Below are 18391 nucleotides of genomic sequence, written 5' to 3'. Positions count from 1 at the left end.
TCGACAAGACCGCGGTCACACTGATCCCTAGGGTCTAGTTGATGTTACGTGTGTTTTCGGCTTCTCGATTTCTTTTTTGTTTCCTTCCTCATTCTTTTCGTTGTTGCTCCGGCCGTTCTTCTAATTCTTGTTGCCGTTTGTCGTGCTGCTCTAGCACTTGTTTTTTATATTGTGCGTAGGCACAACAGCAGGCCCATGCAGCAGCAGCAGTCGCGTCGGCAGAGCAGCCACCGTATTAACAATTAACCGTAATAATTTACCGCGTGCTGCGCAGAGCAGCGGCAGAAAAACCACCAGTACGGCCTCGCACTGCTGCCCCGAACCGACCGACCCGGCCCGGCCTTTAACTTTGTTTCCCCCCGAAGAGTACGGTGGATCATTTCCCCGCCACGACCCCCAAGACGCCGACCCTCGGTGGCGGTATTGTGCTGCTGCTGGACAGAAAGCGCGCTCGAAGGAGGAACGCCAGATAAAGAAACGGGACGAAAGAGTTAAACAAACAGCGAAAGAAAGGCGAGACGCTGTAGAGTGGAAGTGGAAAAACGTGTGTTATTGAGACAAAAAGAAGTGATCGAATTACTGCCGTGTAGTTATACATAAATATATTTTACAATCATCAGTAGAGATATAAAAACAAAACCAACAAACAAATTGCAGCGCCAAAATGGTGAGTGAAGAGAAACAATTGTGCCGTTTTTGTTTTTGTGTGTGTGGGTGGCCGCTGCGCTGCGTTTGCTGGTTGCTTCTGACTGTGCCTGCAGAATGACTTAATACATTTTCTTTGTTGATGAAACACGCAACACACACACCCCCAGGCACGCACACTAATGGGCGAGGGAATGGCCAAAAAGAATAAAATGTAGAAACACACGCATTTCAAACCGTTGCTAAAACAAAAACAACAAACAAAGATGTAAAATGTAAAAGCAGTAGAAGCAGTAGAAGTCTAAGAAGAAGCAGCAGCAGCTGAAGAGCAAAGAGTAAAACAGCTGCAGAAGAGGAACGATGAAGAAGAAGATGAACGGTAGAAGTAGAAAGAGATGGAAGAAGCATCAGTAGTAGAAGGTAAAAGAGGAAGTGGCAAAACACAGCAGCAGCAGCAGCATAAAGATGCAAAGCAGAGCAACGGATGAGCAGCAGCAACCGAACGACTACTCATTCAATAATTGTTGTTTGTTCTGCTCTGGGCCGCTCTCTTTTGCCCCCTTATGCACCATTGCATTGCTAAGCTTTTCTGCACTCTGTCTTCTCTGCTTTAGCCCTTCCTCTCCGCCACCGTGAACTTACTTTTTAAAAGTACTCTTCCAAGCGTAGAGAAGGAAATTCTCATTTGATTTTTGTTTTTGTGACTTGCTTTGGAAACCATGTGTTTATTTTTTTTTGCGTGTGTGCTTCCGTCTGCCATCTCGCTTGCACGTGCCGCGTGCTCTGTCCAGATTTCGGTGACTGAGGAGGCGACGTGCGAGAGAGTTAATGAATTCCGTTGAAAAAGTTGTGCTAGGTTAGGGTTACGGCCATGCGATCCATGTTGCGGCGTGGCGCTTCCCGTGCAGTGTGTCGGATGTGGGTGTGCTGGGGTGGGAGTGGTATGGATTTCAGTTTTGTTTTATAAAGAGCTAACTAACTAACTATTAATATAGAACTCATTTCTTCGAAAATGTACCTCAATTAAGATTCCATGTTTTCCCTTCTTCTTTTATTACATTTATTCTGTTTTTTTTTCTTTAAACGAAGAGGATCACTCGCAGATCCCATTTATTTTTGTTTATTTCCACGCTTCCAAAATAAACAAAGCGATAGGAAGTGTCCCCTTTTTAAATATTTTTGTTGTTCTTTTGTTAAGCAAGATTTTGTTACTCCGTCACACGCTTATAAAGCCGCAAAAACAACATGTGAACCAGTTTATAATCTCTTTACGTTTGAAATTCATATCCCTAGGAGGGCCAATAATGGAATAAAAAGTTATTCAGAAACTGTTCTTGTCTAAATGGACAAAATATTTTAATTTTTAAGGACTAGACTCTAGAAAATTACATAATTGCATGAGAGACTTTTATAAAGTATGCAAAGTGCGTTGCTCCATACCATATTTTATTTTTTCGGCTCATTATACCCGGTACTCGAAGAGTAAATAGGGTATATTGTATTTGTGTGAATAACGGTTGTATGTAACGCACAGAAGGAAACGTTTCCGACCCCATATTCTTGATCAGCATCAATAGCCGAGTCGATAGAGCCATGTCTGTCTGTCCGTCTGTCCGTCCGTCCGTCTTGTTTGTCGGCTAGTTCTCAGAGACTATAAGAGCTAGAGCCACCAAATGTTGGCTACGGATTGCTGTATGCTCACACTGAAACCATTATATTTCAAAAATTAGCCCCGCCCCTTTCCACCCCTGCAAAAGGGCGAAAACCTCCCAAACCTACAGTTTTAAAGATAAAATAAATCTGAAAACGTCATTCCGTAGGGAATGACCATAACTATCAGACCACCAAATTGGGATCCGATTTGATCATTATTATAGCCAGAATGAAGAAATTGTGGATAAACCCACCCTGTCCCGCAGCTTTTGTTGTTCCTTTCACATTCTCTCATTCACACTCTGCTTCTGCTACACTCGGCCTCTGCCTCTGCCGTCCCTCTGCCTTTGCCACTGCCGACTTTTAACCCACCCCGTCCAGCAGCTTATATTTCTTTTGTTTTTGTGTGCGGGCGCTGCCTCTGCCGCGAGTCTGCAGTGTGTGGGTCTAGGGAAGGGCGGCGAGCTAAAGAAGCGTGTTTGTGTGAGTAGTGTTGTTGATGACAGATGAAGAAAAAATGTAAAATTTGACAAATAACAGCTAAGGTGCAGATGTGGTACTGAGTGCCGAGTATAAAAGTTGTGACGCGTAAGAAGCGTCTCACACGCTCCTTCTTGTTTTTCATTATTTTTTCACTTGTTGCTTAGCGGAGTCACCAACCAATGCGCTTGGACGCTAGCCGAGACACAGCCCCTTGAGGTACCTGTGCGGGTTTCCTACAAATACGCTTCACTGTGGCGCGGCCTCATCCCAAATGGTTGCCACTCCCACAAACGGCAGTGCTGCAATGAAGTGGCTGCATGGATTTAGGAGAAAGGGGTGTGTTGGAGGAAAAACAGCTTATGTATCGCTGTCTTCTCTTTTGTTATTGCATTCGGCCTATTGTGACGCATGCGCCTAGGGCAGCATCAAATATCTGACCGGGCACTCCTTCTCCTCACACGTTCTCTCTGCTTCCCCTATCGTGCTCTCTTTCGCACATAGTGCGTGGTTATGATTATACCCTGTGTACTCGAATACCCAGTTCACGTGAAAATTACAATTTTCCATTCAATTAAAAAAAAAGGACCAAAAAATTGGTTGATTTTAAGGAATATTCCTCTTTATTTCTTCCATATCAAAAGTATGTGTCAGAATTTCTTGAACATATTTCTTGTCAGTGAAATTATGGAGAACTACATATATCTGTTTGTGTCCTTTCGCTTATGGGACATGATCTCTTTTTGAAGTGAATGAATATTTCGCATCAAATGTGAATAAATTAATGTGATTTCCTCTGTCCATTCAATTCAAAATGTCGATTGCGAGCCGATTCGAGGGTATTCTTAAGTTCGGCCTTTATTTTTATATATTATCCTCTTTTTTTGTGTTCTCTTCGTCCTTTTTGTGGGGCAGTTTTATCTCAAATTTTTTGTTTTTATTTTGATCTTCGTTTGCTTTGGCAAGTCACCCCTTTGATAGGCCCTAAAATGTTGTCCTTTATTTTGGAATATTTTTAACATTTCTCTCTTTTGTTCATGACTCTGTGGGTGTGTGGGTGTGTAGGTGGCTGTGTGTGCAGCAACAACGCGTTGATGTTGCGGATGTTGCACATAAGAGGCACTCTTTCCGTGTGTTCTGCGTGTATGTGTGTGTGTTGCAAGGTCATTCGTTTTGATTTTATTTTGTGTGTCAACAAAAATGTTGCACATCCAAAAATAGATGAAGAGATTCAGGAAGGAATGAGGTTGGCAAAGGGATGTGCATTCCCATTATACATATTGGTGTCGTGGGGTTTTAAAGCATAAACTAAACGTTAGCTAAGAGGATGCCAAGAAGCTATTTCTTACTAATATTTAATTGTACTTAAAACCAAGAGCTATCCAGGCTCTTCAACATTTGTTATGAATTGTTCTTTAACTATTCGTAATCAATACTCAAACTAACACCCCTTACTCGGACTTCAACTGGGATTCTTCAGCTTGGATTACGATCGAAAGCTTCATAATGTTTAATGAGTAGAACAGCTACGAAAGCATCGCCCAGGATCGAAAGCTAACTGGAACTTTGGGTCTTTTAGTTAATTTTCACGAGTGTTTACTGTGGTACTGGGGTTTACTGTGTACCACTTCAAATTTAATTTGCTCTGCTTTTAAGCCATGATTCCATATATTCAGGCTATATGTAGGAAACATCGAATATATGTATAGGATTTCTGATATATAGAGAGCAGGGGAGGGATATGTATCGACACCCTCCCACACAGCAGTCTATCCCGCTCTAATTACTGTACATGCCACTCAGCCTACCCATTCCATTCCTACACATTCCCCCCCCCCCCCCCCCCCCCCCCCCCCCCCCCAATACCACCATAAATCGTGGGAGGGGGTCGTATGGAAGGGTGTGTTCCGTGCCTGCATATGCCGCATCGATGGAGTACGAAACTTCGTATCTCTGCAATGCCAAACAATTTGTTGCTGCAGAAGGAGAAATGGGAACGTCAGAGGCAAAGGAAGGTGAATGCACAGGGGGAGAGAGAGAGCAACATTCCAACCCCTTTTTTGGGGTCCTGTGGGGCACTGTGGAGCGTATTAAGATAAGAGAACGAAAAAAATGCCGCTACAATTCCGAGAAAAAGCCAAATAAATGTTAGAAAACAAATAAACAGCTTAAACATTACCAATAAATCAATTACCAATAAATCAAAAGGTATATTGTGTTGAATGTGAATTGTTAACAAAAACATTTCCACATGCTTTTTGTCATCCATTTGGCTCTATGAATCCCACTGTACCTGTGCGAAAAAGGGTTGGTATGTAGCAAGATGCTCGGTAGTCGTCGCCACCTCGTTTGTTTATCGGCCTGTTTCCAGTTCTGTTCTTCTTGCTGTCCGTTTCCCACACACACACACGCGAAAACCCACCCCCAAAGGAGCCGCACCCCCTTCCGTGACCCTCTCTCCAGTTTAACCCGTTACTATCGAAAAACTGCAGCCGTTTGGTCCTGCTGCTGCCTCCGACATGAAATGGTGAATATTCCCAGCAATTTGTGGACTGCAGAAGGGGCTGCAGGGTATTCAATGTGCCATGTAGCCAAGAGGCATGTAGCAGTGGCAGTGGCAGTGGCAGAGGACGTACCCGGGTACGGGTCTGTTTCTGGATCTGAGTCTGATTCCTGGATAAGTGGCGGTAGTTGGCTCCAACACGAGCATCGAAACAGTCGCACACCACTCCCGCAAAAAGACAATTAACCGCACGAAGAGAAAAATATCCCAGAAACCAAAAAGCCCAAGAGAAGGCCAGGCCCAAACGGAGAACAGAACCAGTTCCCATCGAGGCAGAACCGCATCTGTGACCTCCTTCGGTCCGTCTTCTTTTTCCCGTGAGTGTTTGCCTCTCCAGCGCTTTTCTTCTTTTCTGCTTTTTACCCTTCGCGCTTTTTTCTGTTTTTCAATTTTTTGCTCGTGCTTTTTGTGCCGTTTTTTCTAAACAAGTGACTCGGAAACTCCTACAGCTTTCTCTCCCTGTCTCTCCCATTGGCTCTCTTTGGCTCGTATTTCCTTCCCTGCATTGTGGGTTTGGTTGTGTGTGTGTGCGTGCTCTTCCTGTGCTCTGAAAAGTGTGCTACACAAATATATGCGAATTTTTTTGCGCTCTTCTTTTGTGTCACATTTATTTTGCTTTTTGTTTTCGTTTCGGTTTTCCGCTTTTCTATGCCTGTGTGTGTGTCCTTTTTTTTCGGGTGATTCGAAATGGAAGTGAAAACTGTGAAAAATGTTAAAACTATTGATTTTCGCCGACTCTGGCATGCACTGCGAGAAATCGAGTTGTTGATCAAATTGAATGGGTATCCTGCCAATTATTTCATAATGTTTATTAATGTGTGATATTACTAAATTATTCTATGGATATTATGGGATCAAGACATTTTCGATGCTTGTAAAGTCTGCAAAGCAGCTCTAGTTGGGCCTTAAAAAAAATAAACACCCAAAAACTTAAAATTATGAAACACAAAAATGATAAAAAACAAAAAAAAATCATAGAAAATTTCAAATAAATGCAAGAAACCAGCTAATTCTAGGTAAAACCATGTAAATACTAGCAAATACAAAAGCAATCGAAAAGTCCTAAAATGAAATATTAAATATAATAATTAAATTGTTTGTTTTTTGTTGTTGTTTTATTCCATGTACCAATGTAGACATCGAAAAAGCGGAAAGCATTTTTGGACGGCGTCGACGACGACGACGATAATTTTGATGAAGAGGACTCTGGCTCCGATTTTGACGATGATGAAGATCCAGATCTAATAGAAGTGCCTGGTAAGCGGAAAATTCCCTCATTGAGTTTTATTTAGAAATAATACTTGTGGTTTTCCACAAGTGGCGAATTGATTGGCAGCTTGTTGTGCTCGAAGGAGTACGTTAATGGATAGCGTGGCGCTTTCCCCTGGGGATTTTTATTCAGGAAACACAGGAGACAACTCAAGCGAGTTCCAACGAAATGCAACTTCGAGTTTGTCTTTGTGACATCTGTACCAATATTAAGTAAAAGACAACGTTTATTGGTTCACTAAAACATTCATGAAAATGCCCTCAGTCCCCCAATCGACCTGCCTCAAACGGCGTGCCCACCAAATGACTTCCCCCATAAATGCACAAAGCAGATACGAAGGCAAAAGAGAGCGATAGAGAGAGTTGGGGGGGGGGGGGGGGGAGTGTATCCCACCTGCCCGGAGGGCACTACAAAGATGTCCATCCAATGTGCAATGTGCAGCGTGCATTGTGTTTGCATTAGATTTACTCGATATCGAGGAGTATATAGCAATTATGTGCGTGGCTTGTGCGTCACGCATATTAGGTAACGTTTCCCCCAACTCCACACAACCCGTAATAGAATGGAATACATTATATCTTTACATACGTAACGATATATCCGCGTTGGAAGGCTCCTTCCTGTCCTGCCTCTGTGCGTCATACTTGGTGGACGAACGGACATCTTGACTGAATTATTAAATTCGATTAGCAATTGCCCAACGTCCCGCCATGCTATTGCAAGAGGCATCCATCAATCGATGGATAATTACAGCACATGAAAAGAACACAATCAATTGAAAATCAATTATTTGAAGGTTCAGTTCCGCAGACTCTGTTCAGGTGCACCAAAGCAGAAGAAGGTACCTTTAAGGAGGCGACTTCACTTTAAATATTACACATTTACCCAATGCTGTGCAATTGTGCCTCACCACAAGCGCCGAAAGTGGTCTTTAAAGAGTCTTGCCACTGTTATTTGTACGATATGATTGCGGCTCCTGAAAGTTAGGAGAGAACTTAATTACTTTCTACATCTGTCAAAAGCTTAGACGTGCAATGGCTTTTGGATCTGCGATTTGCGGCATTTATTAAGGGATGGCGTGGGTTTGCTGGGGCTATGCATCTTGACCGCGCGGTAGCCACCATTACTGCAACGGCAACGGCAATGGCAACATGGAATAATTGCACTATCCTTTGGCATTGCTGCATGTGTGGGTGCCACATAATGTGTGGCTGGTTGCATATAATTATGATTATATATCCAGCCAAAAACAGCCTACGAGCTACCCTCTGTTTATGTGTACAAAGTACATCTAGCAGCACATTATGTACTATGTGCATCTCCCCATATGTATCTGCATCTGTATCTTTGCTCATTAATTAGTTATTTACCTTGAACGAGGAATGAGGGTGGTTGCTGCCGCTGCCGCTGCTGCTGCTACTGCCTGGGGGGCATCTCCCCGGTGGCTGCAACGAAAATGGGAATCATATTTCCGAGGAATTTGATTCGAAATGTTTGGATATTCAATTTGCATTTAATTAAAGGTATGCAACAATTGAAAATTCCAAACATTCCAGCACACAAAATGGGAAATTTGCCAACAAAAAAGCAACAAGAACGAAAAACAACCCTTATCAGCGGGACATGCACACGACATGTACTTTGTTTATGCAAACGCGGGACAGAGACAGCCTGGACTCCCAGATGCTTACTGTAGCAAACCCCAACCCATCCAAAACTGCAACATTGTAGGAACATTTTATTGAATTTTAGGCAGAAACTGCGAAGGAGTGACATTTGACAGATTAATTATGGGGGTTCAATCAGTAGGAATCAAAGATGATGCTTCTTACCTACCCTTTAGGAGTGTGCTGCTGTTGTCTGTCCCTTTGTCCCTTTGCCCCTGACCCTCTGTGCTGTGTCCTGTGTTTTTTGGCTGGTTTATCTCTGTATGCTTTTAGGTAATGCTTTATCATAATCTTCTGTCGAGGCCTTTGATGCCCATTCCTTTTTGCCTAGCAAATCCTCGCCACTGAGCTTCACTTGTGCCGGTAACAATGGTGTCCTTGGGACGATCACTAGCGTTTGGTCCTTGAACAGTTTGCGTGCAAAGTACTCGAAAGGTTTCTCCAAGTTTAAGTTCGTTTTACAGGAAATCTTTGTGCAGCGATAAATGGTCAAGCGTAAAGGGTTATTCTTGCAAGTTTTGATGTCGGTCTTGTTGCAACAAATGGATGTCATAACGTGCGAAGGGACCAGGTCTAACAGGGAGTAGTATGTGCTAAAGTTAATGAAGGGTTCCTGTATGCCCTCGTCGAACATTAGGATGGCGCACTTGATTTGCTTCAAGACTATATTCGGAGCCTCGTTGCACTCCACCGTTTCTCCCTCCCACATCTCGAAGCAGATGGGCCCGCGGCTTGTGTTGAACATAAGCTTAATCACCACGACCCCAACTGTGGGATAATACCCCTGGTCGAAGGCGCCCGTCAAGTGGCGCTGGATGAAGGAAGACTTTCCGCTTCCCTTAGGGCCAATTATGGCGCACTTGTATGTTGGCATGTGCCTCTTCCGTCCCAACATTTTTACAGCTCGATTGCCAATACAAAAAATTGGTTAGATTGGGAATCACTTAACACAAGTTGCTAGCATAATGATAAATATTGAATAAGCACAGGAATATGAAATGATAGGAACGATTGAGCCTACTTCTACTCAACCCTTTTTGCTCTGCCTCATTTGAGGGTGTCTCCGTTAGGTTGTGGATAATTTGTACAGCGAATAGGAGGGGAAATTATTAAAATATCAACGAAATGCACCATCATTAATGTATGTTTCTTTGTGATGATATCTCTGTCTCTGCAGGTGGCGGTCGCGATCTGAATACAGCTGTTACCTATGCCCAGAACATACGGAGCGGTGCGGGCGTAACGAAGGGTCCAGCGAGTGGCAACAGCAACAGTAGCAGCGATACCAAAACCATAACCATTACCAATCACAATAACAACAATAAGCCCACTTCTCTGCTGCGAACCAATAATAATAATATCAGCAGCAGCAGCAATTACAATAAGATTGGCAATAATAACGGCATCATATTGTCCGCCAGACCGGGAGGAGCAGCGATAGTGAAAACAGTAGGAGCAGGAGGAGCGGCAGCAGCAGGAGGAGCAACAGCAGCAGCGGCAGCTGGAGCTGGAACTGGGGCAGGAGGAGGAGCTGGTATTGTGGGTCTAGAACTGACGTCTAAAGGAGGAGTACCGATAATAGCCAGAAAAATAGGATTAGAGAATAGTTTAAACAATATGCCAAAGAAATTGAATAACACAGTGACGGGTAAGTTGAACAACAACAAAAACAATGCATGAAAAACACACACACACACACACAAAACACCACCCACAAAAATACACTGAGAGAAACCACATTTTTGCAACACACAAGGTGAGGCACGCGCTCAGCGAGAGGGAGAGGGAGAGGAAGAGGAAAATAAATGAACGCTAATGATGGCTTAGTGCAGATTTAAGAACTATAAGAGAATCTGGAACATATTTTGTCAAAAAAAAAAAAATGTTTTTAGAGCAAGAAAAAAATCTCTCAACTTTTAGGACACATTTTGCCTCTTGCATTTTCTAACGTTTGGCAGAGAGGATAATTAATTTTGTAGAATTTATTCCACAGGATAATAGTCACAGTTAAAAAGAGAGAGAAATATAAATAGTTGAAGGAAAAAAAGATCTGTAAGACTTGGATTTGCCTCACCTTGTTATGAATGTACCTTGAAATCACACCCACACATCCACACACATCCACACACCCACACACCCACAAGCAGTGCGTGAAACAGAGACAGACAGCAAGACAGACAGAAGGAAAGATGAACGATTGAAATTAATTAATGCCCCTTGTGTTTCTCTCTCTTTCTTCTCTTTCTTTATATCCTACACCTACAAAACTCTTTCTACCCCCACGCCAAACCCTTTCCTATTTATTGTTTTGTTTTGATTTTGGTTTCGTTCCTTTTCGTTACGTTTTGCATTCGTTTTGTCGTCCGTCCAGCCATTGGCCCCACTCTACCATCCGCAGCGAGGACCAGCAGCTCGGTCTCGGGCACGGGCACGGGCACGGGCACCGTTACGCCCAGCCCCAGCCCTACGCCTCACATCAATACGGGGACAGGCGGTGGGGGTGGTGGGTCTGCCAGCAGCTACCTGAGCAGCGGCGCCGGCAGCTACCTGAACAGCCTCTCCACCAACGAACTGATGAATCTCGCCGCGTACGTGGCCTCCAAGGGTGGCAGTGCCTCGCCATCGCCCTCGCATTCACACTCCTCCACATCCACCTCCACCTCGTCCTCCAGTGGCGGCGGTGGCTCCACCAACTTCTATGCGTCAGCGATGGGTGCTGGCGGTGGCAGTGGGAGTGGGAGCGGGAGTGGTGCCTCTGCCGCTAGTTTCAATATGGCCGCGTCTTTACTGGCGCAGAGTAAGTCGATTAATGTTGGTAACAACCAAGAAAAAAAAGCGTAGCAAAGAGTGTTTTACCCACCTACTGAATTACCAATCCCAATAGCAGATCTCCCTCCCAGCTGCGTTCAACATATTAAAAGTGCTCATTATCATTTTACTCAAAAAGACAAATCAAAGATGAATTCGAATTCACCCTGTAGAAAAGTGATAGATAGTCAAAGATCAGAATAGAAACCAGTAGAATTAGTAGAACCAATTCTGTGGGCAGTTCGGAAGTTTCTAAATAAGGGAACGAAGGCTATTCGTTTCTTTCTTCCTTCACTAGCAATTTTAAATCACATGAGATTAGATCTTTTATGGTTAAAAGATGGTGCTTAAAGTTCCTTTAAATTTTGGTTAAAACTTAATGGCATATTATAGATCTTGTTGCTGCTATAAGATCTTGAAAAAAGTAGATATTTACCTAAAATTCAGCTACATTTCTCGCGTAAATATTGTAGTCTACACATATCTATAGAAAATACTACCAATTGGACTGCTAATTGATCTCTGAAAAGTTTCGAACATACATCCTTATCATATTGGAAAATAGTTTTAAAGCATTCTCACAAATTATTTACTTTGCACATGAATTAGTTAATGAATTAAAAGAATCGCTTAAACGTGTTTAACTTTCTATGGAATATTCAGTAAATAGTGTGCAAATATTTTGAAATGTAAATGTGAAAAACCACTTTTAATATTTTGAACGCAACTGTACCACGTACAATGTATGTCCTGCTTTGTGAATGAATGAATGAATGAGTGAATGTTTTTGTTGTCACTCGTTTTAGGATATGTTTGTTGAACTGTCATCAAAGTAGGAATTGATTTTTCATCAGTTGCCTTTCGTGCAGTGCAGGGGCTCCATCGAAATTTCGGGATACTAAAAAACGTTCCACTAGCTCAGCACAATCCAATATTTGGAGTTTTATTTTTTTGTTGAAACAAAGCTATCACGAAATTATTGAAGTTTGTTTTGGTGTGCTCGATTTTCCTTTTTGTTTGGGTTTCATTGGACACTTTTTCGATCATGAATCCAATCGAGACACAAGATAAAGAGCAAATGGAGGAGGAGGCCGAGCAGGTGACATCTGGAGGTAATGATGAGATACATCATCACCATCATCACCATCACCATCACCATCATCACCACTATCACATGGAGAGGGCTGGTACTGATGCTGCTCCGTCTGATCCTTGCTGGGAGGATAGCTGTCAGCAGGTGAAGCTCACTGTGGCTGAGGCCATGAAAGAGTTTTATGTCATCCAGAATAAGGCGTTGGACAAGATGAAGCGTATGGCAAGCAGCCGCCAGAAGTCGACATCTGAGAACGAAAATTACAACGAAGACAAAGAGGAGGATTCTGTGGCGCAGCCACCTGCCGCAAATGACACATCGCAGCTGGACCTACAGCTGGAAGGTCAGGCCCCTGGTGATGGATTGAACACCTCATCGGTAACACTACACCAATCGGGATCCATCGTCTTCTTCAAGCATCCGCCACTAACGTTTGAAACCTCACATACCGATTTGGAGGCAGACGATCTGGTGCAGGGGGAATCATCTTCCTCTGCTATCAGCCGCAGCAGTTCCTTGTTCAGCGTCTCGACACCCGCAGAGGCTGGGATCGCCGAGGTGCTCTACCGCAATCCCGGTTACCTCAAGGAGCAAGAAAGCGAAATGCTTGATCAACGTACGAGCGCTGCAGCTGGAACACCGATACAGAAGAGATCCCAATCGGAATAGGAGAAGATGGAGCAAAGGCACTGCGCAGCTCCTCGTTGATTTGCTCAAGCAACTTTAAAAATTTTCTGTATACAAGTATCAAATTATTGGTCAATTGATTTGATATACAATCAGCATGCATCGATGAGATGTCCCTCCCCAAATGGCATTTGGTTATCAATTGAAGTTATTTTTGGTTTGAGTTTAAGTTGATGAGAGAGCACACAAAATAAGTCGAGATTTTTGCCAATATTCTGCCATGCCATTGGTCTACGCTTGATGAATCAGAACATTTAACGGTATCGAAAGCTCTCTCTTGCAGCAGAATCGGTTCGGTGTCATGCGGTACTGTTATGTGTACACTTTCTGATCCGTAATTTAAGCTTTTCGTGAGCTTTCGTTTCGGGCTACGCATTGGTTCTGCGAACGAAAATGCATTTTGTTTGTGTGTTTGATGTATGCCTGCAGTAGTTGTTGTTCTTTCGAAAGAGGACTCTCCGTGCAGGCTTTTCCACATATGTATGAAAGAACAGAATTTGTTCCTCGATGTAACCTTTGTATTTACAATCTTTGCTGATGTACGCTCTCTATTTCTTTTTGTCTCTTTCTATTCTCCGCTGTCTGTTGTCTTTTTCTATTCAATGCATATTTCTCCCTCTCATTCATTGAACATGCCACACGTGGCCACCACCACATACAACAAACCAAATCACGACATTTGAAATTTGCAACCAACAAAAAACAAAAAACTCCTACACGAAACACAACCGTTTTATTTTTTGTTTCTCCCGTCCCCCCGTTCCTTGTGTGTGTCTTACAGTGAGCTATGCTGGCGGCGGTGCTGGTTCAGGTGCAGCTGGAGGGGCCCTGCCGGTGGTGCGTCCCTTCAAGGGAGCAATAACCAAACCGCAAGCGAGTGCCACAGCAGCAGCAGGAGGAGGAGGAGGAGGAGCAGCAACTGCCGGCACCAAGGCCAACACATCGATGATGGCGGCTGTCCAGAAGCTGATTGCCATGAATCCGGAATATTTGACCAGCGGCATACCCAACAATGTGTTCCAGATGTTCATGCAATCGATGAAGCGTACACCCTCGCCAGCCAACCCCACGATGTCCAGCCCCAGCCCTGGCTCCATTCCGATGTCCATGTCGTTGTCCATGTCGATGCAGCAGTCCATGCAGCAGTCCATGCAGCAGGCCCATGCCCAGGCGCAGGCCAATGCAGCAGCAGCTTCGGCCGCCGCAGCGGCTGCCTTTGTGCAGCAGGAGGAGGATGAAGTGGACTACGAGGAGATGGGTGTAGCCGAGACATATGCCGACTATTGGCCAGCTAAATGTGAGTATTTGGCCCGCAATTTAACACGCTCTTATCTGACGCGACTCTCCTCCTTTTGTCTCTCACAGTGAAGCTGGGCAAAAAGCATCCCGATGCTGTGGTGGAGACCGCTTCTCTCAGCTCTGTGGAGCCCTGCGATGTCTACTACAAGATGTCGATACCCAACGACACGATCAGCACGGGACAGCTGAGTGCCCTGCAGCTGGAGTCGATAACTTATGCCTCGCAGGCGCACGATCACCTGCTGCCGGATGGCAGTCGTGCTGGCTTCCTTATTGGCGATGGCGCTGGTGTGGGCAAGGGTCGCACCATTGCGGGCATCATCTACGAGAACTTTCTCAAAGGGCGCAAGAAGGCGCTATGGATATCGGTTTCGAATGATCTTAAGTACGATGCACAGCGAGATCTGATCGATATTGGTGCCTCGCGTATTGGTGTACATCCATTAAATAAAGTAAGAAAATCTTTGGCTCTCTTATGATGCCATTCCTCTATTCATTCTGTTCTCTCTTCCGCTGCGCAGTTTAAGTACGCGAAAATCAGCTCCGATGTGAACAACAATGTCAAACGCGGAGTCATCTTCAGCACGTATTCGGCGCTCATTGGTGAATCGAACAACAAGACGGGCAAGTATCGTTCACGCTTCCGCCAACTGTTGCAGTGGTGTGGCGAGGATTTTGAGGGCCTAATCATCTTCGATGAGTGCCACAAGGCCAAGAATCTGTGTCCGGTGGGCTCCGGCAAGCCCACAAAAACCGGACAAACGGTCCTCGAGCTGCAGCAAAAGTTGCCCAAGGCCCGTGTTGTCTATGCCTCAGCGACGGGCGCTTCGGAGCCCAAAAACATGGCCTATATGGTGCGACTGGGACTGTGGGGCCAGGGCACAGCCTTTGGCAATTTCAATGATTTTATTACAGCAGTTGAGCGACGGTAAGTGTGTGGTAACATCCAATCGAATGGGCCCTAATCGAATCTTTCTTTCGTTTGTAGCGGAGTCGGGGCCATGGAAATCGTTGCTATGGACATGAAGCTGCGCGGCATGTACATTGCACGTCAGCTGAGCTTCAAGGGGGTCAGCTTCAAGATCGAGGAGGTGCCACTCACCAAGGAATTCCGCAAGATCTACGATCAGTCCGTGGAGCTCTGGGTGGAGGCCATGCAAAAGTTTACAGAGGCCGCCGAACTGATCGATGCCGAGAGTCGCATGAAGAAGACCATGTGGGGACAGTTCTGGTCATCGCATCAACGCTTCTTCAAGTATCTGTGCATTGCGGCCAAGGTCAATCATGCGGTGCTGGTGGCCCGCGAGTCCATCAAGTATGGCAAGTGTGTGGTCATCGGTCTGCAGTCGACGGGTGAGGCCCGAACTCTCGATCAATTGGAGCGCGATGACGGGGAGCTCACGGACTTTGTTTCGACAGCCAAGTGAGTCACACAAATAGCGTCCCCCCAATTCCAGATTCAAATATAAATATGCCAACGTTTTCTTTGCTTCTTTTCAGAGGTGTTTTCCAGTCGTTTGTCGAGCGACATTTCCCGGCGCCCGATCGCAATCGCATCAATCGCATTCTCGGCCTCTACGATGACACACCGACGCCTTTTTCTGCCGTCACGGAGAGTGCCGCAGCCGCCGCTGCCAACAACAACAACAATGGCAAGAACGGCGGACGCGGCAAGCGGAAGGGCGGCGGTGGTGTTCAGGCCAAGTCGTCTCAAAAGAAAAAGAAAATGAGCGCCGGCGCCTGGCAAATGAGCGACAGCGATGAGGAGGCAGCCCACACGCCCAGTCGAGACTTTGGCGCCAACTCGAATAGCGACAGCGAGGGAGCGAACAGTGACGAGGCCTATGCCGAGGAGGAGGACGAGGACGAGGAGGATGAGGACGATGAGGATGCCGAGGAGGAGAACGATCGGGACAGCGATCGCAGGAGCGTGGCCAGTGATGCCAGCTCCGATTTCAATCCGTTCTTCAGTGGCAGCGACAGCGACATTGATCCCTGGGTGAATGCGCGCAGCAAGAAGCCCACCAAGAAGGCCCAGAAGAAGGTCAAAAAGAAGGTGAAGAAGGAAAAGAAGGAATCCCAGCCAGGCTCCACCGCCACCAGCACCACCACCACACCCGCAACAGCAACAAAAACTGGCAGCGATGCCAGTGCCAGTGCCAGCAGCAGCTCTGTTATGTCAGCCGCTGTGGTTGCCGCTCTGACGGCGGCCAAGACACGCAAGTCGCAGCAATCAACTCAGGACAAGATCCAGGATCTGCTGCAAAAGAAGCAAGAGCTCAAGGGCACCGTCACGCCCGTGGGCGTCAATGGGGTAAAGCTGAATTACGGCCCACCGCCCAAGGATGCCATCGAGCGGGCCTGCACCATGAAGGAGGAGCTGCTGCGCAAGATTGAGCGTCTCGGCTCCCGCCTGCCACCGAACACACTCGATCAGCTGATCGACGAACTCGGCGGACCCGACAACGTCGCCGAGATGACCGGCCGTCGGGGCCGTGTCGTCCAGAATGACGATGGCTCCATACAGTACGAGTCGCGCACAGAGTCCGACGTGCCGCTGGAGACGCTGAATATTACGGAGAAGCAGCGCTTCATGGATGGCCAAAAGGATGTGGCCATCATTTCGGAGGCCGCCTCCAGCGGCATATCCCTGCAGAGCGATCGTCGGGTATTCAATCAGCGTCGTCGTGTTCACATTACCCTGGAGCTGCCGTGGTCCGCCGATCGGGCCATTCAGCAATTTGGCCGCACCCATCGTTCCAATCAGGTGAATGCCCCCGAGTATATTTTCCTCATTTCGGATCTGGCCGGTGAGCGACGTTTCGCCTCGACGGTGGCCAAGCGCCTGGAGTCACTCGGGGCGCTCACCCACGGCGATCGTCGTGCCACCGAGACGCGCGACTTGTCCCAGTTTAATATTGACAACAAGTACGGCCGTCAGGCGCTCGAGACGGTGATGCGCACGATAATGGGGTACGAGGCGCCGCTTGTGCCGCCGCCCACCGACTACAATGGCGAGTTCTTCAAGGACATTGCTGGCGCCTTGGTCGGTGTGGGCATCATTGTGAACAGCGAGAGCCATCCGGGCGTACTCAGTCTGGACAAGGACTACAATAACATATCAAAGTTTCTCAATCGCATTCTCGGCTGTCCCGTGGATCTGCAGAATCGTTTGTTCAAGTATTTCACCGACACCATGACGGCCATCATACAGCAGGCGAAGCGTGGCGGTCGCTTCGATTTGGGCATTGTGGGTGAGTAAAGTTCCTGCCACAACGAAGGGGTCCTCCCTCCCGGTACAGCATTAAGAATTGTTTTTATCTCCTTGACAGATTTGGGCGCTGCTGGGGAGAATGTGATTCGTGTGCGTTTGATACGTTTTATGCGCAAACATGCCACCGGAGTGGCACCCACAGAGCTGCACACGGTGCGCGTGGAACGTGGCATGATCTGGCAGGAGGCCATTGACAAGTAAATATATTATTTCTGCTCATTCTCATCAATGTAATTATTACATCTCTTACTCCACAGATATGCCGATCTGTTCAACGACAATGAGGGCTTCTATTTGTCGCATCAGCTGCGTAATCAGAAGCGCACAGCCATACTGGTCGTTGTGCTGGAACAGCAGCCGCCACGTAACAGCAGCAGCACCAGCACCACCGACACGGATGGTGGCAGCAGCAACAGCAAAAAGAAAAAGGCTCGCACCAAGAGGGAGATTATGTGCCAGATCTATAGACCCAACACGGGCCTGCAGGTGCGCCATGAGTCGCTCTTTGAGCTCGAGAAAAAGTACAGAAAGGTGGACAGCGAAGAGGCAGAGACCCACTGGACAGAGCAGTATGATGCATCGGTGAACACGTGCTCGCATGCCTATTGGAATGGCAATTGTCGGAATGTGAGCCTCGGCAACGATTGTGAGGTGAGTGGCAGAGACACAATAATGGTGCAACAAATTCTTATTGCAATTTCTCACACACAAATAGGTGGGCCTCAGGCAGCGTCTGTACCATGTGCTGGCCGGATCGGTGCTGTCAGTTTGGGGACGTGTCGAGCACATATTGAATACACGTTCCAACAGCAAAATGCAAGTGATACGCATGAAGACGACCGAGGGCGAGAAAATTGTGGGCACCATGATACCAAAATCATGTTTCGATCTCCTGATGAACGATCTGAGTAGTGATTCCGAGAAGAAGGAGGAGTTTAACTTCTAAAAAGAT

The 18391-nt window shown here is 46.2% G+C and overlaps 1 protein-coding gene across 2 annotated transcripts; it reads left to right on the top strand.

The window, feature by feature from the left end:
- Positions 1-19: 19 nt before the first annotated feature.
- On the top strand, positions 20-18386 carry LOC117588420 (protein strawberry notch). Of its 2 annotated transcripts, XM_034279693.1 has the most exons (12): positions 20-667; positions 6478-6598; positions 9456-9926; positions 10650-11075; positions 13648-14163; positions 14232-14617; positions 14687-15093; positions 15154-15588; positions 15666-17419; positions 17498-17636; positions 17697-18090; positions 18155-18386. In XM_034279693.1, exons 1-12 carry the CDS (start codon positions 665-667, stop codon positions 18383-18385), a joined length of 5283 nt encoding a protein of 1760 aa, XP_034135584.1. In that variant the 5' UTR covers positions 20-664; the 3' UTR covers position 18386. The 2 variants fall into 2 exon arrangements, with proteins under 2 accessions (XP_034135584.1, XP_034135585.1); XM_034279694.1 differs by lacking the exon at positions 10650-11075.
- The last annotated feature ends 5 nt before the right edge of the window (positions 18387-18391 follow it).

The sequence above is a fragment of the Drosophila guanche genome, unplaced genomic scaffold (assembly GCF_900245975.1).
Source record: "Drosophila guanche unplaced genomic scaffold, DGUA_6, whole genome shotgun sequence".
Classification (NCBI taxonomy): domain Eukaryota; kingdom Metazoa; phylum Arthropoda; class Insecta; order Diptera; family Drosophilidae; genus Drosophila; species Drosophila guanche.
This window is presented reverse-complemented; position numbering and strand designations above follow the sequence as displayed.

Coding starts and splice junctions, on each gene's coding strand:
- LOC117588420 (XM_034279693.1), top strand. Junction 11,076..13,647: donor CGCGTCTTTACTGGCGCAGA/GTAAGTCGATTA, acceptor TGTGTCTTACAG/TGAGCTATGCTGGCGGCGGT. Junction 14,164..14,231: donor CGACTATTGGCCAGCTAAAT/GTGAGTATTTGG, acceptor TGTCTCTCACAG/TGAAGCTGGGCAAAAAGCAT.